The 26,091-nt window shown below is 34.7% G+C and overlaps 1 protein-coding gene and 2 long non-coding RNA genes across 3 annotated transcripts; 2 read left to right on the forward strand and 1 right to left on the reverse strand.

Moving 5' to 3' along the window:
* Nucleotides 1-9,261: 9,261 nt before the first annotated feature.
* On the reverse strand, nucleotides 9,262-9,815 carry LOC138348570 (uncharacterized). Its single transcript, XR_011221288.1, has 2 exons — nucleotides 9,697-9,815; nucleotides 9,262-9,559 (listed from the first exon to the last, which is right to left on the reverse strand). It is a non-coding gene; the product is annotated as an uncharacterized lncRNA (long non-coding RNA).
* A 147-nt stretch (nucleotides 9,816-9,962) lies between these two features.
* On the forward strand, nucleotides 9,963-14,471 carry LOC112941562 (uncharacterized). The gene is made up of 2 exons (XR_003246913.2): nucleotides 9,963-10,141; nucleotides 13,978-14,471. It is a non-coding gene; the product is annotated as an uncharacterized lncRNA (long non-coding RNA).
* A 2,088-nt stretch (nucleotides 14,472-16,559) lies between these two features.
* On the forward strand, nucleotides 16,560-17,957 carry LOC138348765 (uncharacterized). The gene is made up of 3 exons (XM_069298339.1): nucleotides 16,560-16,910; nucleotides 16,961-17,130; nucleotides 17,450-17,957. The coding sequence occupies exons 1-3, from the start codon at nucleotides 16,560-16,562 to the stop codon at nucleotides 17,955-17,957; spliced, it is 1,029 nt and encodes a 342-aa protein (XP_069154440.1).
* Nucleotides 17,958-26,091: the final 8,134 nt, after the last annotated feature.

Consider the following 26,091-nt stretch of genomic DNA (forward strand, 5'->3'; position numbering starts at 1 on the left):
TGGAAAAATCTGAGCTATCCTTATGAGGAAGGAGGGATAGGGATGAGAAATTTACATGATGTTTGTAGATCTTTCCAATTCAAGCAATGGTGGATATTGAGAACAAAACAAACCTTGTGGGGAGACTTCTTGAGAGCTAAATACTGCCAGAGATCAAATCCGGTGAGCAAAAAATGGGATACGGGAGAATCTTTAACTTGGAAACACATGTTAAATACTAGACAGCAAATGGAACAGCACATTCATTGGAGACTTCAAGCCGGGAATTGTTCATTTTGGTGGGACAATTAGCTTGGAACATGGCCATTAGCTCATCATACCAGCAGCTGCAACAGGTTCAACAACACCACAATTGCAGATTTCTGGGAAAATGGGGGATGGAACTGGAGGAAATTGGTAAAATACGCACCAGTCAGCCACCTAGGCAGCATCATGGCCACAGAAATCCCTCATCAGCAGCACATGCCTGACCAAGCTTTATGGAAACTTAGCAGCCATGGCAGTTTCAGTTGCTCCACTGCTTGGGAGGAAATCAGAAACAAAAAGGCTAAGAACAACCTCAATTCCCTTTTATGGCATAAATTCATTCCTTTTAAATCTTCTTTTCTTTTATGGAGAACACTAAAAGGTAAACTTCCTACAAATGAAAAACTCTCTAACTTTGGCATTGAGCCATCACCTTGTTTTTGTTGTTTTGATAGAGCAGGCATGGACAGCATCGACCACACCTTCAATTCAGGACCTTTTGCAGCTAGGGTGTGGAACTTTTTTGCAGCAAGTGCAGGGCTGCAGGCAGATCACTCATCACTGCAGGCAAGGGTGCGACAGTGGTGGACAGCCAGGCCACAAAATGAAGGCCATCAACTGCTGCTGCAAGCCACGCCAACCTTTATTTGCTGGAATTTATGGAAGAACAGATGCGCATGCAAATACGGAGCCAAAGCAACTAACATCAGCCGCGTCAAATACGCAGTCTACAAAGACACATTCAAGATGCTGAAAATTGCCTTCCCCCACATTAAATGGCTGGCAAGCTGGACAGCTCTAATCCAAACAAGTGAAAAGTGTAAGCATGAAATCAAAGTGTGCATGGTAGCATGGAACAGACCTCCAGAACAATGGATCAAAATAAATACAGATGGAAGCGCTCTCACTAATCCGGGACAGATTGGGGCTGGAGGTATCCTTAGAGACAGAGAAGGCAAAATGGTGTTGGCATTTGCAACACCACTCGGAGAAGGATCGAACAACAAAGCAGAAACTGCGGCTGCCCTCTTCGGACTGTCGTGGGCATTGGAATTAGGATACAGAAATATACTAATTGAGTTGGACTCTCAATTGGTAGTGCAGTGGATCTCCAAGAAAACAGCCCCTCATTGGAGTGTTACTAAACAAATTGAGAGGATCCAACACCTTATCATGCAAACTCAAAATTTCAAATGCACTCATATTTTCAGAGAAGCAAACTGGGTAGCAGATTCACTATCAAAACATAGCCACGACACAACAGCCCCTCAAGTTTACTTCAGCAGCACTCAACTACCTAAAGAAGCACAAGCCTACTACCAAATGGACCTTCTGAACATGCCAAGCTTTAGAAGAAAGAAGACTAAGAAGATTTTTGATCCTCCTTGATGTTATTCCCTTTTCAACTTGGCTATATTCAAATAATATAGCTACTTTGAATAGGGGTATAGGTAGTTAGTTTGACATAGACTTTCCTGTAAAGGGAGAGTCTCCCTAATTTATGTTTCCTAGATACTTTGTAACGAGAGGAGTCCTCTCCTTAGGTGCTTAGTATTTTGGTTTCACCTTTCACTGTAAGGGGCGGAAATTGACATTCTTTGGAACGTCGACTCCAAACCACATCAGGATTGGAGGTTAGGTTTTATGCCCCCCTCTTTGTATTTTGTTTTGTTATTTAATGATAAGGCCTGGGGGTGTCGTTCAGCCCCTACACCTCCAAGGGTTATTCAACTAAAAAAAAAACACCTTAGGGTCTAAACCCCAAAATCTAAATCTTAAGCCTAAACCTTACTGCTAAAACCCATAACCCGAAACTCAAACCCAAACCCAAACCCAAACCTAAACCTAAACCTAACTGTAGGGGCTGAATCTTAACTGTAACCTCTAAACCCTAACCCTTAAGGCCTAAAATCAATCCCTAAACTCTAAATCCTAAGTCTTTGATCAAAGTCTAAACCTTTGGGCCTCAACCCTAAACACTAAACCATATACCCTAATGCCTAAACCATAAATCTTAAAACATAAGCCCAATACCTTAGGGTTTAAACCATTAACCCTATACTTTAGGTCCTAAGCCCTAAACCTTAAAGCCTAAACCCTAAACCATAAATCCTAACCCTAAACCTTAGGGCCTAAACTTTATATCTTAAACTTAAGGGCCTGAACCCTAAAACCTTAGGGCCTAAATCCGAAACAATAAACCTTAAACCCTACACCCTAGGGCCTAAACCCTAATCTCTGAAACCCTAAACCTTAGGGCCTAAATGCCAAAACCCCAGACCTTAAATCCAAAAGCATTGGGTAAAACCCTAAACCTTATGGCATAAACCCTAAACACTAAACTCTAAACCTCAAGGCCTAGACCCTAAAATCAAAACACTAAATCGTAAACTCTAAACCATAAATCTTAGGTCGTAGACCCTAAAACCTGAATCCAAACCCCTAATCCTTAGTGCCTAAACTCTAAACCTTAGTGCCTACACCCTAATTAAGCTTCTTTTTGATCATTCACAGGTAGCATATCTTTATCCAATTCATCTTCATAGTGAACCACTTTGTAGCCTAATAGAGGATCATGGGAATTATCAGTAGTCTTAGGCAAAAGTTAGGATGCATATAGACATTACGAAAGAAAGACCACGTCATGTTTGGATGGGGTTTAATGAAGAAGACTAAATTGTGGGAAGATGGCAAGCCATCCAATATGAGGTACTACTAGAGTATTGTTCTTATTGCAAACACCAAGGTCACATATCACAACTTTGTATTATAGAGAGAAGAGACGAGGAAGACAAGAAGAGAAAAGAACCTGAAGCTGCAAACAAAATCAAGGGCAAGAAGACTGCAGATGCCAGCAATCAGGTAATTCCCCAAACTTCTCCTCAACAGATTAATGCTAATATGACTGCTACTGTTTCAGGTGTTGATAATACCCAAAACAAATGCAAGAAACACAACCTGAGATGGACAAACAACAAATGGATGAGTGGAAAACTCAAAAAAGGAAAAATAACAAGGGTTAACAAGGCCATGGTCAGCAAAATAAATTCTATAAACCAATGAACAACCTAAATTTGCAGGATAATAATTTTGAAAAGCAGCAGGTGGAGAAGTCAGGTATTGACTTAACCCTCCCACAACCCCCAATTCCCTTGATAAAGTGGATCAAACAGGTCCATGTGATGGTAATCAGAAAGCTCAAAATAAACAGAGCAAGATGGCAAAATAATCGAACCCCTGCTGTACGAGGTGAAGGAGGAAAGAAGACGACTGGAATGCCGTTGACGCCATTGATGAACGTTAGAAGTGGCAGACGCCGGAGTCTCCTCTGTGAACGTTGGAATTGTCGATACTGTGTTGTGAATGTTGTCTTGGAGTTTGAATGGTTTTACAGGAATTTTAGTTTATTTTATTTTTTTTCCATAAACATTCCTATGATAATTCCGTATCGAATCTCACATGAACTTAGAAATTTAAATGTTTAGTAATTGGCCTCATTATGGTCCAAAATATGTACGTGTGGGTTTGGACTCAATTTTGATTTTTTTTATGGGTTGGATGTTTGTAATTACGAAATAGCTATAATGAGTTCATTTTTTTAAAGAAAATTAAAATTTTTTATAATAATAAATTAACTAACAACCTCAAAAAAATAAATATTAAATATTTACGTAACAAAATTTTCAAAAAATAATGAATTATAAATTATAAATGAAAAATAAATAAAATGGTTGTGTAGCAACACAAAAAAAAAGAGTTATATATTTAAATAACGAAAATGTAAAAGAAAATAGATTATAAATTGTAAATGCAAAAAATAAAAAAAAACGATTGTGTACCAACATAAAAAAAAACATTTATATATTTGAAAAATAACTCTCATATTGACACATGGCAGGCGACAACAACACAAGTAAATATTTAAGTAACGAAATTTTAAAAAAACAATAAATAATAAATTATAAATGAAAAAAAAAACGGTGGATTTTTTTAAAAAAACTTATTAAAAAAAATTCTTCCTTTTAAAAACTCCATAATTTAAATTATTATAATTAAAAAATAAAAAATTTAAAAATATAAAACAAAATTATAAGCTCACAAATAATTTTAAAGCTAATTATAATTTTCTAAACACTTACAATTTTTGAAATTAATTTCATACTAATTAAAGTACTCAATTATTACATCTAAAAAATTAAAATTAAGAATAAAAAGTTTTCTAAAAGCAAGAATTACTATCATGTTTTATTTTATCTTTGGATTATATAATATAGGAAGAATTTTTTTAAAAAAAAGATGTTAAAAAGAAAGAAAAAAAGAATCTCCCGTATGTTTGCTGAAAAATAATCTTCCACGCATCCGCAAATTTTTTATTAAAACAAAATAATCTGCATACATAAATTAATATGCAGCATTTATATATTAAACATATGAAAATAAAATAAAAACAGTAAACAACAAAAAAGATGCTATTTGAAAAAATAAAATAAAAATAATTTAACTATCCTTTTTTGATTTTTTTTAAATGATAGTTATGTAATAAGAATAAATAATAAACTATTGTTTAATTGATAAAATATTTTTAAATAAATGACACGTGGCAAGCGTTTGCAACAAAAAAAGGTTTACATATTTACATAACAAAATTTTAGAAAAATAATAAATTATAGATGAAAAAAACGGTTGTGTAGCAACACAATTTTTTTTATATATTTAAATAACAAAAATTTTTAAAAATAATAAATTATAAATTACAAATGCAAAAAATCAAAAACGGTTGTGTAGCAACATAAATACCCTTTTATATATTTAAATAACAAAATTTTAGAAAAATAACTGTGATATTGACAAATGGCAGGCGACAGCAACAGAAGTAAATATTTAAATAACGAAATTTTAGAAAAATAATAAATAATAAATTATATATGAAAAAAACAGTGAATCTTTTTATAAAACTTAGTAAGAATTTTCTTCTCCCTTTTAAAAACCCCATAATTTGAACTATTGTAATTAAAAAAATCAAAAATTAACAAATATAAAACAAAATTATAAGCTCACAAATAATTCTAAAGCTAATTGTAATTTTCTAAACTACTTACAATTTTTAAAATTGATTTCATACTAATTAAAGTACTCAATTATTACATCTAAAAAATTAAACTTAAGAATAAAAAGATTTTATAAAAGCGAGAATTACTATCATGTTTTATTTTATCTTTGCATTATATAATATAGGAAGAAAATTTTATTTTATTTTTTTAAAAAAGAGAAGATGTTAAAAAGAAAGAAAAAGGGAATCTCCCACGCGTTCCCAGAAAAAAAAATCTTCCACGCGTCTGCAAATTTTTTATTAAAACAAAATAATCTACATATATAAATTAATATGCAGAATTTTTATATTTAACATATGAAGATAAAAATAAAAATAGTAAACATTAAAAGAAAATGTTATTTGAAAAAATAAAATAGAAATAATTTAACTATCCTTTTTGAATTTATCTCTTTTTAAAAATGGTAATTATCTAATTACTATCCAAACGTAAGTTTTTAAAATTTGGCTAGTTATTTTAAAATTTAAAATTTAAAAAATAAAAAAACTAATTTTATCTTATCCCTAGAAAAAAGCCAATCTAATAACTTAGTATTTAAATAGCAAGGACTATTCTCAACTCTTATCACTTAAGTACATATTCTTAAGAATCTATTGATTTTAGAATTTCATATTCTCTTATATTTATTCAACCATTTGAATACGGTAACATTTTTTATTTTTCCTGTTATTTTTTTATTTTATATTTGTTTATAATGATTAATCTTCGGTCTTTGAAGTGATGGTAATATATATATAATTGTGGTTGTATGTGAATGATTTAGGTAGTAATTAATAATTTATTTATTATCGATGTTAAGTTTGAACAGGTCTTGATAATGGTCATGATCATGAAATAATAAATATGGGTATCTGCCTATGGAATCTACTTTTATTTGGTAGATCTATAGAAAATTCTATTAGATCGACGAGAAACACTCTCATAGATGTACTCAATGGAGAATTATATTTACCTTTGTAATTATTACTGTGCATATATAAATTAGATAGCTCTAATTTGAACTTGATCTATTAAATTGTATGCAATTTTTAAGTTTCTGAAATTATATAATTTAAATTTTGAATTTACATCTTAAGTTATATAAAAATGTGTTTGATATGTTGAAAAAGTGTCATAATTTGAAATTAACAACATAGTTTCATCTTTTGTTGAGTTAGTTAAGGAAATTCATAGTCATAATTTTATGAGAATTTGCACTTTTCACATTATAATTGTTAGATAACTTAATTTTTTAAAAAAAGTATTAATATCTTTATCGTAAGTTGTAAGTTTGTATGTTTTGTACTTATTTCAAATAACTATTAATATAATTAATTTGTCTTTGTAATAAAGAAAAGAAATTACTATTTTAGAATTTTAGAGTCTTTTACTTGATAAAAATCAATTGTTTTTTTCTTATAAAAATAACGTGTAAAAGAGTATTTACATTCTTAAATTTTGAATTTTTTTAAAAAATATTAATTAAATAATATTATTAAAAATTGATTAATCAAAGTATCTATTTAATAAAAAATAATAATAGTAATAATCTTTCCACAACCTCGTTAATTATAACAAAACAAATATGTACTACTACTACTACTACTACTACTACTAATAATAATAATAATAATAATAATAATAATATAAACATAATTATTAAATGTATAAAATTAATTTTGAAAATCACGTAAACATAAAAATAACCAACCGATGTAATACTATTTTTAGGACTCTAAATTAATAACTATTTTTTAATCTAAACCGTTTTTAAAAAAAAATAGGACTTTTAATGTTATTAAATAATAAATAACTATTTATTAAATGAATTTAAAACCAAAAAGTTCTAAAAAAAATAGGACTCTTAAGGGTATTAAGTAATAAATAACTATTTTTAAATAAGTTTATAACCAAATAGTTTTAAAAAATTAGGGGAAAATTCAGTTCAATGGAAAATAAAAATCAACAACGTGGGTCTAAGATAAAAACAAAACAAACTTTGTAAAATTTTGACTTTATTTTAAACGATTGAGGTTTTTGAATTCAAAATTGATGATAACTTCTATATAGTTTTGGAGTTTTTAATTTTTTTTTCTTTCGCTATAAATACAAACATCGTACTTACATTCTGTATTATGTATTTTTTTTAAATCATAGTTAAGTTATTTTTATTATGTTTCACGGCTTTCAGCTAACAAATTAAAATATTTTTTTTTGATGAGTTTATTTTCTTGCACTATTTTTATAATAAAAATTTGAATGAAGAAAATACTCATTATAAAAAAGAAGATCTTCATTTGAAGGATCCAAATTCAACATAAGATTAAAGCAAAGGTATTGCAACTTAGTATCATATAGTGTATATATATTACAATTATCTGAATAAAAAAGTCTTTCATCTCTTAGAATTAGAGCTTTACAAAAACACTTTAAATATAGTTATAGTGTACACATAAGCAATTGAAGAATCTTCTTAGCGTAAATTATCACTTAATTCATTAAATATAAATTAATTATTAGTTTGATTACTAATTTTATTTTTCTTTTAATTATTATTATTATTATTATTATTATAATTATAAGTATTATTATAATTATATAATTATCATAATTACAATTATCACACAACCTTTTCAGTTTCAAAAGGAAGTCACACACGTTGTTTATTTCCACAAAATATGTCTATGTTTGAGATAAAATTACATTTCTAAAATTCATTTATTTACATCTACTTAAATTTTATATTATTATTAATTGTTTTAAAATTTATATATAAAAATCTTCTAACCAAAAATATTACCACCAAATAATCAACAAACAATTGACATTTGCAGTGCAACCCTTGGAAGTTTCGTACTTTAAATAATAAAAGTTTTTTAAAAAAAACTGATGCAATTTTTTCCCCATTAAATGTAAAATTTAAAGCAAAAGTTGGATTCTAATTCGAGAATAAATTTACAAATAAATAAATTATGTATACTTTATTAGTTTAGAGTTGATATAGTTATTTTTAATTTGAATTAAGATGTAAACATTTTCAACTATTTAATGAAAAAATAAAAACTTAAATGCATGAGTTTTCTTTTAAATGATTAGTTGGAATTCTCACACCATCGTAATTTGCCCTTTCTAAAATAATTTTAAAATAATTATGAAGATTCAATATCTTTTTTATCAAACTAAAAATTTTAAAAAAAATAGAAAAGAGTCCTATTAGCTGTGGTAACATTTTAATTTCCAATTCAGTAATCATATGATTATGGTGTGTTATGAATAATTCTTATCATAATTTTTATTTTTTATGTTTCAGTTATACTATTTTTTAAATTTTGAAATACATTTATCTACAAAAATAATTTATAATTTAATTATTAATAAAGTGTGAATGGAGAGGAAAAAGAGGAAAAGTAAAATTTTAACTAGGAGTTTATGCTAACTCTTTGTTTTGTTTTTATTGCATATTTTCTTGTTAAATTAATTATATTAACATTTTTTATCATATTACATTTTTTAAAATTGTAATTTATAAATAAAAATTATTTGAATTATGAAATTTCAAAAGGGAAGTAGAAAAATCTTAATCAATTTACTTATATTTTAGAAATTCACTAAAATCTCTTTACATAATTCAAATTTAAAGATAAAAATATAATATAAATTTAAAACTCATTCCACTAACTTATTTAAAATTGATCTATCAATCTTAAAATAATTAACTGCAATTATATGCATGTGTTATTTTTTTTTTGCAAAATATAACTTTTAGTAAAAATTATTTTTTATAAATATTTATTCTTAAATAAAGAATCTTCTAGGATTAATTTTAATTTTAATAATAAATATTAATTTTATGGGTAAGTAATGGTGCATATGATTGCATTAGTATTTTTCAAAAAATAAATCATTAAATATCACAACTATGATGTTCATAATTAATACACAACATGTCGTATCTTTTAAAATATTTTTTTTTACAATTTTTTAATAACAATAATAATAACAATAACAACAACAACAACAACAACAACAATAATAATAATAATAATAATAATAATAATAATAATAATAATAATAATAATAAAGTTCATGACACCTAAGGATGGAAAGAACTTTTACGGTTCTAACACGGTCCAAACAACGCCTTATTCACAGCTAACATGGGTCTTACCAGGAACACCGGACTAAGTCAAGATCTTCTTATCCCCGGACTACATTACTTTGACCTAAAATACATCGGAACATTCCTTTACTTATCACGTAGTAATAGTTCAAGTTGTTGTTAGCCCAACACAAAGTATTTAGCCTATCAATTAGGCTTTTATATATTAAAAATATTTAAATTAATAATAAAAGATAATACCTTAATTAGAGTAGACTCTCAACAATAAATCTTCTAAGTAGAAACAACAACAATTTTATTTATATGGTAGTGGAAATACAAGAGTAGTAATACCCAGAGAGGTTGGCCAAAGTCTTTCCTCTACCTTCTACTAAAAGATCCTTATATAGAATGGACCTGAAGAAAAGTCTAATATTTATGACGTAAGTGCTTACGTCATGTTACATTATTGAACCGACATTGGGGTCCTAACTTTATAAAAGCTTACAATCATCTAAACTTTTGTAAAAGTTAGAGTCTTATCAACTAGTCTTTTCTAGTCTCCTTCCCCTTTAGCGTGTCTGAACTAGAAGATTCTTCTATCTGATTCCTGAACTGTTGAAGAAATATTTCAATGTCCATCTCTTCTGCGCTATGAATTCTTTGGGATTCTCCAGCTATAAAGGTGTCTTCTTCTTCATTTGAGGTAGCCATAGATATATTATTCGAAAATTTCATGCCCATATTTTTTATTAGATCTTTTTTGACTTCTTCCATGTATGAAGTAAGAAGTTTCAATTTTGAGATGGCTCCTTTCTTCATCTGTAGCCTTCTGGTTATTAATTTGAAAGGATTGATATCATCTCGACCTTGTATGACTTCTGATTAACGCTTGTTGATCTCGATAGAGTCTTTAATGGAGTTTATAATCTCCTGTCCATTTCATTATCCACGGAGCATAGAATTATATGAAAAATTACATCAATGACATTTCTTTAAAAATGACATCATCTTTTTGTAATTTTATCAATTTAGGTGATACATCAACCCATTCAACATATAACATTTTGTATTCCTCTGGCAATATATTTATAGATGGACCATATAAAATCCACCATTGACAAAACCAATTTGGTATATGCTGCTTATAAACGTGAGAGCATATTTTTATAAACTATGAATGTTTTCTATTAGAGTTTTCATATAACAAGGTATTATTAAAGCTCTCAATATAATCCCAGTAATTAAACTTGAGTGCAATTTTTTGTTATGGATGGGTGCATTCTCTTTCTTTCATCGTGCTTATTCCCCATTCTTCTGGGGGTGAATATCATTTTTCTAATGAATTTTGAAATTATAAACCTTTTTAGTATTGGCTAGGTAAAAGTGCTCAAATTCAGCTAACTCAATAGATGAGAGTATTATCTCATAATATATTCTGTATTTATAAGTTGGGACAATATATGATGTTGTATCAAAATACCTGGTCATTCTTTGCCATGGATCGTCTTTCCAATGTAAATATATGGGCTCAAGAAGAAGTCTTACCTTATCTTTCTCATTTTTATCATATACTTCAATATTTTCATTTCCTTCGTCAGTTACAGCTGAAGAATAGGATGGTGGGTTATTACCCTGAGCTTGTTTGGATTGTATAAAATTCATGAATTCTTTGTACATTTGATGTTCAATGTCAATTCCCAATGTGCTTGTATATGCTCCTGCAATGTTTGAAGCTGTTAGCTTCTGGTTTCCTATTTAGGCCAAGATATTATTTCTTCCCATGAGTGCGTTTCCTCTTCCTTCCTCTATTAGAGGAAGAATTTCCCGATGGCCGCATCAATCCTGGTATTAATAGATAAAGAGTTATTAACTTAAATATTCTCTAGTAAAAAAATCGGGAAGACTATTATATGTTCCCTTTTTATAATGTATTTCAAAATCAAAAGGTGCTAACAAAACTTTCAATCTTACAAACATTTGTTTTGAAACATCATGTTTTACATATGTATTAAAGATGAATTTCTCTGCTTGACACTTATGATAAATTTTTGATTATATAAATCTCTTTGAAATTTTAAAACACTTTTAACTATAGCCAAAATTTCTTTACCTATAGTAGATATTTTTTTTAATAATATTCCATTTTCCAGAATAGAAGTGTATGAGATATTCTTGTTTTTTCATTAAGAGAAATTTGTTTTAAAATACCCCCGTAGCCAATATCAGAGGCATCTGTTTCCACTATGTTCTGCCAATTCGGATTGGCTAAAGTGAGGCAGGGTAGGTTATTAACCGTTGTCTTAATGTTATTGACTGCTTTAGTATGATTATCAGTCCAAGCTTTAGGATTTTTTCTAAGTCTATCATATAGTATAGTTGTGTCTTTAGACAAATCTTTTATAAAAAGAGAGATGTAATTTAAACTAACCAAGAATCATTGGATCTAAGTTTTATCAGTAATAACATCAGGGAATTTTGAAGCAAACTCTATACTTCTTTAGATGGGAATAATTTTTCCTTTTTCAATATTATGGCCTAAGAATCTAACATTAGTTTGTAAAATATGCATTTTTGGTCTAGATATAACCAAATCATTCTGAATAATAATTTTCTTAAATAGATCAAGATGTTTAAAATGCATTTATATGGTTTTTGGAAATACCAAAATATCATCTATACATACGATGATAAAATTGCTAAAGGGCTTAAAAAATATCATTCATAATTTTTTGAAATTTCGAAGGAGCATTTCTTTATTCAAAAGGCATAATATTCCATTCATATTATCCCATTGGGACGTTAAAGGCTGTCTTATATTTATCTTCTTCATAAATTCGAATTTGCCAATAACCTGATTTTAAATCAAAATTTGAAAATATGATAGCTTCATAAAGTCGATCCAATAAATCTTTTTTATTGGGGATAGAATATCTGATCCATTTTAAAACTTTATTTAGCGGTTTATAATTTATGACAAGTCCAGGTACTCCTTTCTCTTATTCTGCTTGTTTATTAACATAAAAAGCAGTACAAGACCATGGAGATTTTGAGGGTTTTATTGAACCCTTTTGGAGAAGATTATCAATCTCTTTTTAATATAAATTTAGATATTTCGAATTTATTTGGCATGGTCTTGCCTTAGTAGGAATATTATCTTTTAAAAATTGTTCTTCATAAGGAAGACTCACCACATGCGAGTCCTTTCCCAAATACATTTGGGTGGTCACCACATATTTGTAGAGAGAATTGACTCTTCAAAATCTCAATGTTTCCTTGGATTTTAGGATTTTGTAAAGTCTCTTCAATTGTAAGATTACAAATTGCATTTTAAAGAAAATCAATTTGTTTATTTTTTAAAGAGATCATATCTTTAACCTCATTAACGAATTTTGAAAATGGTTGAGATATCAAATCTATTCTTATTTTTCTTCCTTCGAAATTACCAGTAATTCTGTTCTCATTCCATGAAGTTGTAGGATATATATGCCAGTAAAAAGTCATTCCTTGAATGATTTCGTTAGAAATATTTTTTATTAACAAAGCTTTCAGGCATACATATATTATTTGTACATATATATGCTTTAGGAATTTTATATTCAATATCCATTTTATGACCACAAGCATTACAAAGACTATGTGTAGTCTTTTTAAAATATCTTGATGAAATTAATCCTTCTTGAATGCAATTTAAATCAGCTCCACTATTAGAGCAATAAAATCCTTTTTTAGGTTATAATCAATAAAAAGAGTAATTTTTGCTAAAGGTTTATGTGCTGTAATTAGCTCAATAGTTTCTAAAAATAATTCTCATTATCAATAGACTCACTAGGGATGTCAGGAAGATTACTTTTTGGAACATTATAGGAGGATCATCTTCAGCTCTGACATGTTTTCTATGATGATTTTTGTCCTTACTTTCTATATAAGTAATTCTTTCATCAATAATCATATTATGGTTTTTGAGAAAAAGATATTTCTTTTTTTGAGATTATTTATCTCCTCAACCAAGTCTTGGATTGTAGTAGGAATGTGATCCCTTTGAGACCTCAGTTTTAGTTGTCTTCTAACCTCTGCCATGGTATAAACATTATTATGAATAGGATTTTCTTTAGGAATTCTAGTATTACTAGTAGAGGTGCTGGTATTACCAATTTTGTCGATAATTTGGGAACTTAATGTTGGGTCATCAATCATCCTAAGAATTTATATTCAATTGTCATTACTTATAACATCGATGTTTGAGTCCTTGAACTGAGAGTATAACTGATAGAATTCATCCTTATCTTTATCAAAAGGTTGGCCAATCTTGCAAGACGTACATTCTTCCTCAGATGAGGACATGTAGTCTTGTTCATGATGAACTTTTAGGTCTTCACTAGTAGAGGATCCCTCTCCGTCACTATTATTAGAACTTAAATTTTATGAAGAGGAATTCGATGTACCGTAGTTTTACGATAATTTTAGTGCTTTTTCCTTAGGTTTCGTATGTGTCTAAAGCGTTTTTGTATTAGTTTTAATGTATTTTCACTTTGTTTGCAGGAAATCTGTCCAGAATGAAAACGCGAATGAATTATGCTGAAACTGCAAAAGTGACTACCAACGTAGCTATCGACGGTCCATTAGTGGCCACCATCGTATGAAGGAAAAGAATTGAATGAAGATTGGGGAATTCTGACTAAGTGTGGCGATACGGAGGCTCTCGACGGACCGTCATCTCCACGACGGATCTTGCTTCACATCCGTCATCGTCAACAGAAAGTAGCCCCAATACCCATCTTGAAAAGAAGCAAAGTTCGGAGTGGACCACGACGGTTCATCGTGGCCTTGACGACCGTCATCTAGGTTTTTGACTCAGACGCGGTTTTTGGGCAAATTTTTCTTAAATAGATTTCCCTATTTTATTAGGACTAGTATTATAAATACTTGTAAAAACCTCATTTTTGAGGTTAGACTCTTGGGTATTTTTTAGATTTTATTATTCTAGTTGTGAACTTGTGATTTTGGGAAATTATTCTATTTTTTGGAAATCGTTTATTGCAAGCTTATTGATTAATTCAAGTAATTTTCTGGGTTTTCTTCAATCTCATCAAAGTAAGTGCATGAATTATTATCAAACTAATATGAATTGTGTGATTATTAACATGGGTAACTAAACCCATAGCTAGGGTTGTGGGAACCATGGGTAATTAACAAGGTAAAAACTAGTTGAAATAATAATCCTAGAATAATGTCTTGCATGTATTGATAATTTTTTCGTTTAGAAGTTTTTTTAACGAGTGCACGTGTTAGAACTCGCCTTGTTGCTACTTGCCGGACCAAGGATGTAGATAATAAGAAAAGAATTATCAATGTAGATTTAGTATATACTATCTAATATGCTAGTGTCAATTAGTGCGAAGTAACAACTAATCCATACATCGATTATGATACTTAATATGAGGTAAAGGTAAGGTTTAGTAAAGCATACACACGTAGCCAGACCAAGGTGCGAAGTGAAATTCCCTAGTTGCTGGACCAAGGAATTAGGGATACATAACTTATCACTTTGCATGAAAGATACTAGGAAAAGATTGTTATAGCTAGAATCACCGCGTTATGAGACTGTGGGGAACACTTAAGCCCTAGTTACTTTCATTACTTGATAAAAATCAAATCTTTGAACTTGCCACTTGTTTACTTAGACATAGCTAATTACATTCGTTACTTAAAACCCCCTTTTTGTTACTTGTTTTCAGAAAGGACTTAACTAAATAAAAGTAATAGTAGATTAAAGTTAAGTCTATCGAACGGTGAAGAGGCTTATTGAAATGCTCTACGATGTGTTAGTTAAGGTGGAGTCATTCATATTTCTGGCCAATTTTGTGATTCTGGATTGTGAGGTTTATTTTGAGGTGCCTATTATTCTTGGGAGGCCATTCCTTGCTACGGGTAGAGCCTTGGTTGATATGGAGAAAGGGCAAATGAAATTTCGGTTGAATAATGAAGAAGTGACTTTCAACATTCGTAGGTCCATGAGGCAGAGTGGTGAGAACCAATTGGTATCTGCCATATCTTACAGGGTTGAAAAGTCACTTGAGGTACAAATAGAAGAGCGTCTGGGTGTAGAAGCACTAGCGGCAGTGATCATGAATTTTGGTAGTGATTGCATTGAAGAGTATGGGTTATTGGTCGCGACACTTGATCGAGGTGATGTTCGATTTAAATCAAAGAAGTTGGAGTTAGATGTGAAGCATCACGAGTCTCCACCTACGAAACCATCTATAGATGAGGCTCCAAAAGTAGAAATTAATGCTCTACCACCTCATATGAGGTATGTATTCTTGGGAAAAGGTGACACTTTGCCGGTAATTATTGCATCAGATTTGAATGTGCATCAAGTTGAGAGTTTGGTAGAGGTGTTAAAAAGGTCCAAAAGATCTATTGGGTGGACTATTGTGGACATTATTTGGATCCCTCCCGGGATTTGTTCACATAAAATCCAACTCATTCCAATCATAAGCAAAGTATTGAGCACCAGAGACTTTTAAATCCACCTATGCAAGAGGTGGTGAAGAAGGAAATCATTAAGTGGTTGTTGCTGGAGTGATATATCCAATCGCTGATAGTAGTTGGGTATTCCCTGTTCAGCGTGTAACTAAGAGAGGGGGAATGATTGTGGTCCCTAATAAGAAAAATGAGCTTTATCCAATGAGGCCGGTGACTGGATGGAGGGTAATGATAGATTACCAGAAATTAAATGCATGGACCGAGAAGGACCATTTTCCTATGCCCTTCATGGATCAAATGTTGGATAGATTTGCAGGAAAGGGGTGGTACTGTTTTTTTGATGGCTTTTCAGGTTATAATCAGATTTCTATTGCACCGGAAGATCAAGATAAAACCACCTTTACTCTTCCTTATGGGACCTTCACATTCAAGAGAATGTCGTTTGGGTTATGTAATGCACCAACCACATTACAGAGATGTATGATGTCAATATTCTCTGATATGGTGGAGGATACTATTGAGGTGTTTATGGATGATTTTTCAGTGGTTGGTGACTCCTTTGAGTGGTGTTTGAGTCATTTGTCCGAGGTTCTTAAGAGGTGTGAAGATTGCAACCTTGTGCTAAATTGAGAAAAATGTCACTTCATGGTGAAAGAAGGTACTATATTGGGTCATCACATTTCAAACAAGGGTATAGAGGTGATCAAGCTAAAGTTGAGGTGATAGAGCAACTTCCTCCACGTATCTCTATAAAAGGTGTGAGAAGTTTTCTTGGGCATGCAGGATTTTACCAGAGGTTCATCAAGGATTTTTCAAAGATTGCACATCCTTTGTGCAAGTTGTTTAAGTTTCATTTTGATGAATCTTGTCTTAAGACATTTGGTGAGTTGAAGGAAAAGTTGGTGTCTTCACCTGTCATCATTTCTCCGGATTGGAGCAAGCCTTTTGAGGTAATGTGTGATGCGAGTGGGGTTGCTCTTGGTGCGGTATTTGGACAAAGAAAGGAGAAAATCCTTCATCCCATTTACTATGCTAGAAAGCCCTTAATGAATCCCAAAAGAACTACACCGTGACTGAACAAGAGCTCCTTGCAGTAGTCTTTGCTTTCGAGAAATTTTGCTTCCATTTGCTTGGCACGAGGTTTATAGTGCATACTGATTATTCTACTTTAAGATATTTGATTGCAAAGAAGGATGCAAAACCGAGGTTGATTTGTTGGGTATTACTATTGCAAGAATTTGACTTTGAGGTGAAAGATAGAAAAAGGACTGAAAATCAAGTTACTGATCACTTGTCCTGATTAGAAGATGAAGCAATGAGGGAGTTAGGTAAAAAGTCTTAAATTTATGATACTTACCCTGATGATCATGTACTTGCTGCCTCCCAAGACTTGATTCCATGGGTTCGCACATTTTGCAAATTATATGTCTAGTGATATCGTCCCACCGAACTTGTTCTTTCATCAAAGGAAAAAGTTCATGCATTATGTGAAAAATTTCTTTCGGGATGAGCCATACTTATATAGGAGTTGCGCCGATGGGCTTATTCGGCGTTGTGTGCCTGAAGTTGAGACGTTGAGTGTTTTGGAGGCATGCCATTCTTCGCCTGTAAGTGGGCATTATAGTGGTATCCGGACTGCTCACAAGATCTTGAAGTGTGGCTACTATTGGCCAACCATCTACCAAGATGCTCATGAGTTCGCCAAGGCATGTGATAGATGCAAAAGAGATGGTTGTATTTCGAGAAAGCAAGAGCTCCCTTTAAATCCCATTCTTGTGATTGAATTGTTTGCTGTGTGGGGCATTGAATTTATGGGCCCTTTTGCGAGTTCTCATGGGATGAAGTACATTCTTCTGGCAGTCGATTATATGTCAAAATGGGTAGAAGTTATCGCATTTGTGAATAATGAAGGGAAGAGTGTCACTGTGTTCTTGAAAAAGAACATATTTTATAGATTTGGCACCCCAAGGGGTATTATCAGTGATGGGGGATCCCACTTTTGCAACAAGCTGTTTAAGGGATTATTGGAATAATATGGGGTTCGCCATAATGTGGACACTCCTTACCATTCTCAAACTAGTGGGCAAGTTGAGTGTCAAAAAGGGAATTAAGCAGATTTTGGAAAAAACGGTGAATTCTAGTAGAAAAGATTGGTCAAGGAGGCTTGATGATGCTCTTTGGCCTACCGGACAACATACAAGACTCCCATAGGTATGTCCCTACACCAACTTGTATATGGGAAGGCTTGTCACTCATCGGTTGAATTAGAGCATAAGGCCATGTGGGAAATGAAGAAGTTGAAAATGGATTGGAATAAGGTTGCGGATCAGAGGTTAAACAGGTTGAATGAGCTTGATCAATTTCTCTCGAAGGCATATGAAAGTTCAGCCCTCTACAAAGGAAAGATGAAGAAGTACCATGACCAAAAGATTGAGAAGCGCAATTTTTTGGTTGGGGATTTGGTGTTTTTGTTCATTCTAGTCTGCGTTTGTTTCTGGGCAAACTCAAGTCCAAATGGACTGGTCCCTATTTGATCACCCAACTATTCCTAGATGTTGCGGTTGAGTTGGAGAACAAGGAGGGTATGAGGTTCAAGGTGAACGGGCAACGACTCAAAATCTATCTAGGGCATGCTCAAACAGCGAAGGAAGTGATCGAGGCATACCATCTTGATAAAGTCTGAGTAATCAAGAGTCCTCCGTCGTGCCGTGACGTTAAATCAAGCGCTGATTGAGAGGCAACCCAATATGTATCCTCTAGCCAACTATAGTTTTTCATGATTTTCTAGGCATAGTTACATTATTTTTGCTTTTATTACTTATGTCACGTCTGAATGTTCCTTTATTTTTCTTTAGAAGTGTTGGTTAGAGCGTACAGTAGGGTCCGTGTCTAAAAAGTGTTCAGAAAACACAAAAAGATTAGCTTAATGGGTGTTAAATGTGCGGGGACCAAATCCCCAGAAATCTGTAGAAAATTGGTCTGGTACACCCATCGACGGACCCATCGACACACCGTCGTCCCTTCAACGGACCGTCGGTAGGATCCGCCGTGCCATGGTATGTTATTTAAATTTTTCCAAGTTTGGGAACTGTCGACGGAAGGATCGATGGACCGTCGACCGGCTTACGGTCCGTTGACAGGGACTCGTCGATCCCTCACCCACAAACCCGACCCGAACCGTCCGGCTACATATTAAAAGTTTTTGAACTCTTCAGTTACCCACCTCTTCACATAACCCCCATAACCATTTCCCTCCCTGTTCCTCTCATTTCCCCCCACTTTCTTACCCATTCACTCCCATTCCATCATTAGATTCCCACACTTCCCCACTTCCACAAAATCCATTCTATCCCAAAATCTCCCATTTTCTTTAATTCCTTTGTCAATCGGTGTTCATGGTGGTTGTTGCTGATGATTAACTACTAGTGTTCATACTCTTTCTCCTCTACTACAATTGTCAGTTATGTTTTCTGAGCTGCAAGATTAGATTTGTTAATATTCCTAATTAATGTGATGTCGAACTGTTTGAGTACTTAATTTTGGACTATTTTGCATGCTAAAACTTACACACAAAAGTCCTAAGTCCCTTAGAACACTGAAACTGAAAAGAGAAGGAGTGTATTGTTAAAAAAAATAGCGTATGTTTGCATGATTGTGTTCCTGACCTAGGGTTTGACAGGCCGTCTAAAATGCATTTTAAAACTAGGAAAATTCATGCCCTACGAATGATAAAATGCTGGGTAAATGTTTAGTAAACTTAGGCTTATAAGAATACTTCAAATTAGTATGATTGGTTACCAAATTGGCTGCAAAAATGTGTTCCTTGTAGGTCAGTATGAGACCCCGTCGTTGGACCGTCGGTCCCACGACGGACCGTCGGTCCCGGGATGGACAGTCGGTCACACGATGGACCATCGTTGGGGTCCATCAACCCCAATTTCTCGAGTTTATTCTAAGTATCCGTCGACGGACCATTGTCCCTTTGACGGTTCGTCCTGCACAACCGTCGACGGTGTCAGAACCTTTGCTTCTTATTTTTTATAAAATTAATCTAAGTGTCTGTCAACAGACCCTTATGACGGACTGTCATCCCTTCGACGGTCTGTCCTGCGAAACCATCGACGGTGTCAAAACCTTTGTTTCTAAATTTTTTATAATTTCTTCTATGTGTCCCACGACGGAACCTTATGACGGACCGTCGTAGGGACGATGGTCCTTCCTATACAACCGTCGACGGTGTTAGAACCCTTGTTTTTGATGTTTTTATAATTTCTTCTAAGTGTCCGTCGACTGGCCCTTATGACGGACAATCGTGCCTTCGACGGTCCGTCCTACACAACCGTCGATACTGTCAGAACCTTGATTTCTGATTTTTAATAAAATTAATCTAAGTGTCCGTCGATGGACCTTATGACAGACTATCGCCCCTTCGACGATCTATCCTGCACAACCTTCAGAACCTTTGCTTTTGATTTTTTATGAAATTAATCTAAGTGTCCGTTGATAGACCCTTATGACGGACCATCATCCCTACGATGGTCTGTCCTGCACAACCGTCGACGGTGTCAGAACCTTTGTTTCTAACATTTTTATAATTTCTTCCAGTGTCCTGCAACGGAAGCTTATGACAGACAGTCATCCCTTCGACGGTCCTTTCTGCACAACCGTCGACGGTGTCAGAACCTTTGTTTCTGAGTTTTTATAATTTTTTCTAAGTGTCCCGTGACAGACCCTAATGACGGACCTTCGTGCCATCGATGGTCCGTCCAGCACAACCGTCGACATTGTCAGAACCTTTCTTTCTGATGTTTTAAAAATTATTTCTAAGTGTCCCTCGATGGACCCCCATGATGGACCTTCGTGCCTTCGACAGACCTTCTTGCCTTCGATGAAGCGTCGATGGGTACGTCCTGCACTCTGTACTTCTGTGCTGTCATTCCTTTTCTATGTTTTGCTGCTTCCATTGGTACTAACTACATCTCTGGCACCTAAACACGACCGTGTCTACTCACAAAGGCGTTGCAAGTTTGTCGCCACGTCGAACCGGGTTATCACAGGCTTAGATGATGAGCGTGACCTAGAGTACGTGCCACTGCGCACCTGCACTCCTACCCATGCTGCCCGCCCTACTAGAGCCACACCCACGAGGGTGGCGCCTGGCGTAGTCACTGTCTCCCAGTATAACTAGGAGCACACACTGGCACACCTTCTGGGTCAGCTGCATAGTCCAAGGGAGCGTCTGGATCCGTGGAAACATCCGGTTCTGAGGAAGCTTTCGACTCTGTGGAGGCTTCCGAATCGGAGGAGGCATCTGCTTCTGCCTGTCTGATGAGGCTACTAATGCTGACTCTACTCCAGCACCCCAGACTAGCGTCCCCACTCCGGTTGCTGATCAGCCCAACCGGTGGTGTGTCGAGGGGCAGTACCAAATCTACACTGATGCCTACATTCCCAATGACAAAGGGGTCATGACCCGGACCTATCACTTGAGCAGCGGTTTCTCATGGGGATTTTTCCCACCATGCCGGCCATTCATTAGTTATTGACCCGAAATCGGCTGGAGTGGACAGCTCGAGATGTAGGCCACTATAGCGAGAAAATGGTCCGAGATTTCTACGCCCCCTATGCGGCAACTCTTCGATCTTTGCTGGACAGTCGGGCAGCCCCCGCCAAGCATGCACCGTTGACATTTCCTTGCAGTCCATCCGTAGATTTCTCTATGGAGTGGATGTAGATTCCACCCGAACTCCTCTCACCGCCGAGTTTGACTAGCGGTGGATATTGATCAAAGATGGTCGGTTCCAGTGTTAGCCAGAGGTGAGAGAGACCACCAAGCGTTGGATTGCACAGTACATCTCTGTAGATGGTGAGGCTGCCGATTGGGTTGGGTAGCCCAAGGGGGGTATCATGAAGGCCAACCTCACCTTCACAACCAAGTTCCTATGGATATTTGTCCGACACTGCCTTTTTCCCATTGCTGCTGATAATATTGTCACCTGGGATCGTACAGTGCTAGTGGCTGCCATAATTGCGGGGTTCGAGGTGGACTTCGCATGGCTATTACAGGCGGTGATGCACGAGAGGGTCTTTAAGGCCATTCTTACTTACCCATTCCCGTGCATGATTTTTGCATTGTGCTAATTTGCAGGAGTGTCCGTGTGTCACATTAATGTGATCAAGACCCTACCTGGATAGGTTGATATCGGTCTCATCCGGGATGAGGCCAATGAGTTGGATCCCAACAAAGGGCCCTGTATTGAGGTGCAGCCGCTAGGTGAGAACCTGGAAGCAATGATAGATTAGGCCCAAGGGGCTAATCCAGCTACATCTAAGCCTACCGATACCACTCGGGTCTATCCCGGGTGCTAGGACCGCTCTGAGCTCCTCCCGCTTTATCCCATCTGCTACGCTGGTCCCTTTTGCTAGGGTCCAGAAACGAGAGGCCCAAATGGCCACACTTTTGCATCATATCCAGCCTTGGATGTAGAGGTCCATTTCTGAGGCAGAAAAGCGTATAGAGAGGAAGATGGCCCACACTGATCGGAAGAGCATGGAGGTCCAGCAGCGCTTGGACGCATTTAAGCTGCGGGTTCTCGCTCGTCCAGCACCTACAGTGGATGTGATGACTCTCCAGGCTGCAGTGGAGAGTCTGAGAGCCGACTTGGACACTATACTGGAGGCTCAGTGTCTGAGTCTGAGGCCTCTTCTACAAAGCCTGCTGAGGACACAGTGATGGCTGCCGTGTTCGCCACTACTGATATGCCACCACTTCCACCACGAGAGCCTACCAAGAGGTACCGGACTAGAGATGTGGATGAGTCCTAGGCTCGGAAGAAGGGACCCCATGAGTTGGAGGCTGCAAGGAGAGCCTCGCTGATTGATAAGGAGGCCTGCCAGTTGAGGGGTATCGAGGTGGCTGCTGGGGCGTCTAGTTCCAGAGTTGCAGAGGCGGAAAGGAGCACTACTGATGGTACTGTCATTGCTGAGGACACTATTGATTGTGTCCCTACTTTAGAGGGAGCGGGTTCCGGGAAACCGGACCCGCCAGCTTGTTGATCACTGGCGCTTTGCGCCTTAGGTTTGCTTCACCTACCACTCTATCTTATATACTTTTATGCATTGGGGACAATTGCATGTTTGTTTGTTGGGGTAGTGTAAATGGAATAGGGTGAGTCAGAGTAGCCCAACTCACGATCCTCTCTTGGGGTTTTCTTGCCTGTGTTCTTTTTCCCCAAGATACTGTTGCTTTATTGTTGAACCGGCATGTTGGTATATTTAGTACATAGTATAGAAAAGGACACAAAATGATATCCTGATATAAAGAAAATGTTGCATAACTAGGCACTGTAACTGATAAATGTGTGGCTCTAAGAATGACATAGATATACACCACTTGCTTGGTTAGTCATGCTAAAAGTAAGTCGTAATAGACAATTAGGAAAGGATAATAGTCCCTTGTTCAATATAGCCAATAATTAACCTAAATAACAAAAAACTCGAATGAAACTAATCCCTTCTTGATCCAAATGATTTGAGCTTAAATTAGACCTTTCTTTTTCACCCCAACTGATCTTTTTTGGGAACAATGTGTTGGCCCTGGTCCCTCCTTGGACATGTGCACCTCAGCTTATGCCAAAAGCATAAATTGAGGGTGGCTAATGTAGAAAACAACCTTGTGTGGCCCTGACCCAACTTTGGATATTGCGTACCTTGACTCATGGCAAATCCATGAGTTGCGGGTGGCTATTATGAGAAATGCTTCGGAAAGTAGGGTTGAAAGAACAAAGAGAGAGAGAGAACAAAAGAAAAGTGACTCAAGAAAAGTTGAAAGAAAAGTGAAAAAAAATAATATTTGAAAATGTGAAAATACAAGCAAGAAAAGAAAAGATTCACTTACACAAAAGAAGAAAGAAGGGAGAACAACAAGGTGAAAGAATACAAGAAAATTAAGACATAGGGAAGAATAAAACGATGAAAAGGTAGGTTGCTCTGCCATTATGTCATAAAGGGTAATAATTTACTAAAATGCATCTAAGTGTACCCTACCTGACCCCGAGCCTAAGTTACAAGCTAAAAAAGTCCTATCGTGATCCTAAGAGTCTATCATGGTAAACTTAAAGTAGTGAAAATAAGGGCAAGCCTATGTCAATTAGTTTTAATGTACTTCTCTCTTTGTTTGCAGGAAATCTGTCCAGAGTGAAAACGCGAAAGAATTATGCTGAAATTGCAGGAGTGACTACCTACGGAGACATCGACGGTCCGTCCACCCCTCGACGGTCCGTCCACCCCTCGACGGTCCGTAGGCACCATCATATGAAGGAAAAGATGTTGAATGATGATTTGGGAATTCTGACTAAGTGTGGGGCTACAGAGGCTCTTGACGGACCGTCATCTCCACGACGGACCATCCTGCACATCCATCATCGTCAACCAAAAGTAGCCCATTGTCCATCTTGAAAAGAAGCTAAGTGTGGAACGAAGAAGGAACACAACGGTCCGTCGTGTCCTCGATGGTCCATCATCTAGGTCGTCGACTCAGACACGGTTTTTGGGTAGATTTTCCTTAAATAGATTTCCCTATTTTATTAGGACTCTAGTATTATAAATACTTGTAAAAGACCTCATTTTTGAGGTTAGACTCTTGGGTATTTTTTCAGATTTTATTGTTCTAGTTGTTAACTTGTAATTTTGGGAAATTATTCTATTTTTCGAAAATCGTTTATTGCAAGCTTATTGATTAATTCAAGTAATTTTCTGGGTTTTCTTCAATCTCATTAAAGTAAGTGCATGAACTTTATCAAACTAATATGAATTGTGTAATTATTAACATGGTAACTAAATCCATAGCTAGGTTTGTTAAAACCATGGGTAATTAACAAGGTAAAACTAGCTAAACTAATAATCCTAGAATAGTGTCTTGCATGTATTGATAAATCTTTCGTTTAGAAGTCTTTTTAAGGAGTGCACGCATTTGAACTCGCCTTGTTGCTACTTGCCGGACAAAAGAGGTAGATAATAAGAAAAGAATGATCAACGTAGATTTAGTATTTACTATCTAATAGGCTAGTGTCGATTGGCGCGAAGTAACAACTATGCCATACATCGATTATGATGCTTAATATGAGGTAAAGGTACGGTTTAGTAAAGCATACACACGTAGCTGGACAAGGTGTGAAGTTAAATTCCCTAGTTGTCGGACCAAGGAATTAGGGATACCTAACTTACTACTTTGCATGCAAGATAATAGGAAAGGACTATTATAGCTAGAATCACTGCGTTATGAACATGTGTGGAACACTTAAGCCCTAGTTACTTTCATTACTTGATAAAAATTAAATCTTTGAACTTGCCACTTGTTTACTTAGACATAGATAATTACATTCGTTATTCAAAAACTCCTTTTTGTTACTTGTTTTCGGAAAGGACTTTACTAAATAGAAGTAATAGTAGGTTAAAGTTAAGTCTAAATCTCTTTCCTCGTGGGATCGAGCCCAACCTCATAGTTGGATTCTTCACTTGATACGACCGCTCATACTTCTTTTCAAAAAGTAAATTTGAGTGTATCACAATTGAGGAGGATTTTACATAAAGAATCCTTAATATTATCCTCTAGATCAAGGCTTTTAATCTTATCCTTGAACTTGCAGTCTTTTGCATAATGGCCAACTCTTCCACATTTGTGGCAGACATTTGATTTATTATTCTTATAAAACTCCTTTACATAATCCATTTTCCTTTTTTCACATTTGTCTAAGCGCTTCTTTTTCTTGTACTGCCTATGAGGCTTTTCTTATAATCTCTTTTCCCCTTATGCCTGTTAGACTTTCTAGAGGATTCAGGCATATCAATTGCAAACTGTTCACAAAATTCCCCTAATTGTTGTTGTTCATTTAAATGATATCTTTTAATTTGTTGATTCAACTTGATCTCGTTATATAAGAGACCTTCTTGAGTTCATATACTTATAAGTTTTTCCTAAGTATAGTCATCATTATTCATACTTATTGCATCTCATCTAAGGGCTTTTTTAACCTTTTCTGCAAATAAAGCTGGCCCATCTATAAATTTGGATTTCCAGTGAGGATTATCACATTCTGGTAATTCCATAACCCTTGATAGAAAAACATCCTTGTACTATCTAAAGAGTGTAAGGATTTTGCATATGAG

Source organism: Solanum lycopersicum, chromosome 5, assembly GCF_036512215.1.
Source record: "Solanum lycopersicum chromosome 5, SLM_r2.1".
Taxonomy (NCBI): domain Eukaryota; kingdom Viridiplantae; phylum Streptophyta; class Magnoliopsida; order Solanales; family Solanaceae; genus Solanum; species Solanum lycopersicum.

What these genes read in the sequence shown, in the direction of transcription:
- LOC138348765 (XM_069298339.1), top strand. Translation starts at nt 16,560, where the DNA reads ATGTCACTTCATGGTGAAAGAAGGTACTATATTGGGTCATCACATTTC. An exon ending in GTGGGGTTGCTCTTGGTGCG is followed by an intron (nt 16,911 to 16,960) that starts GTATTTGGACAA and finishes TTACTATGCTAG; the next exon opens with AAAGCCCTTAATGAATCCCA. An exon ending in AAGAAGGATGCAAAACCGAG is followed by an intron (nt 17,131 to 17,449) that starts GTTGATTTGTTG and finishes ATACTTATATAG; the next exon opens with GAGTTGCGCCGATGGGCTTA.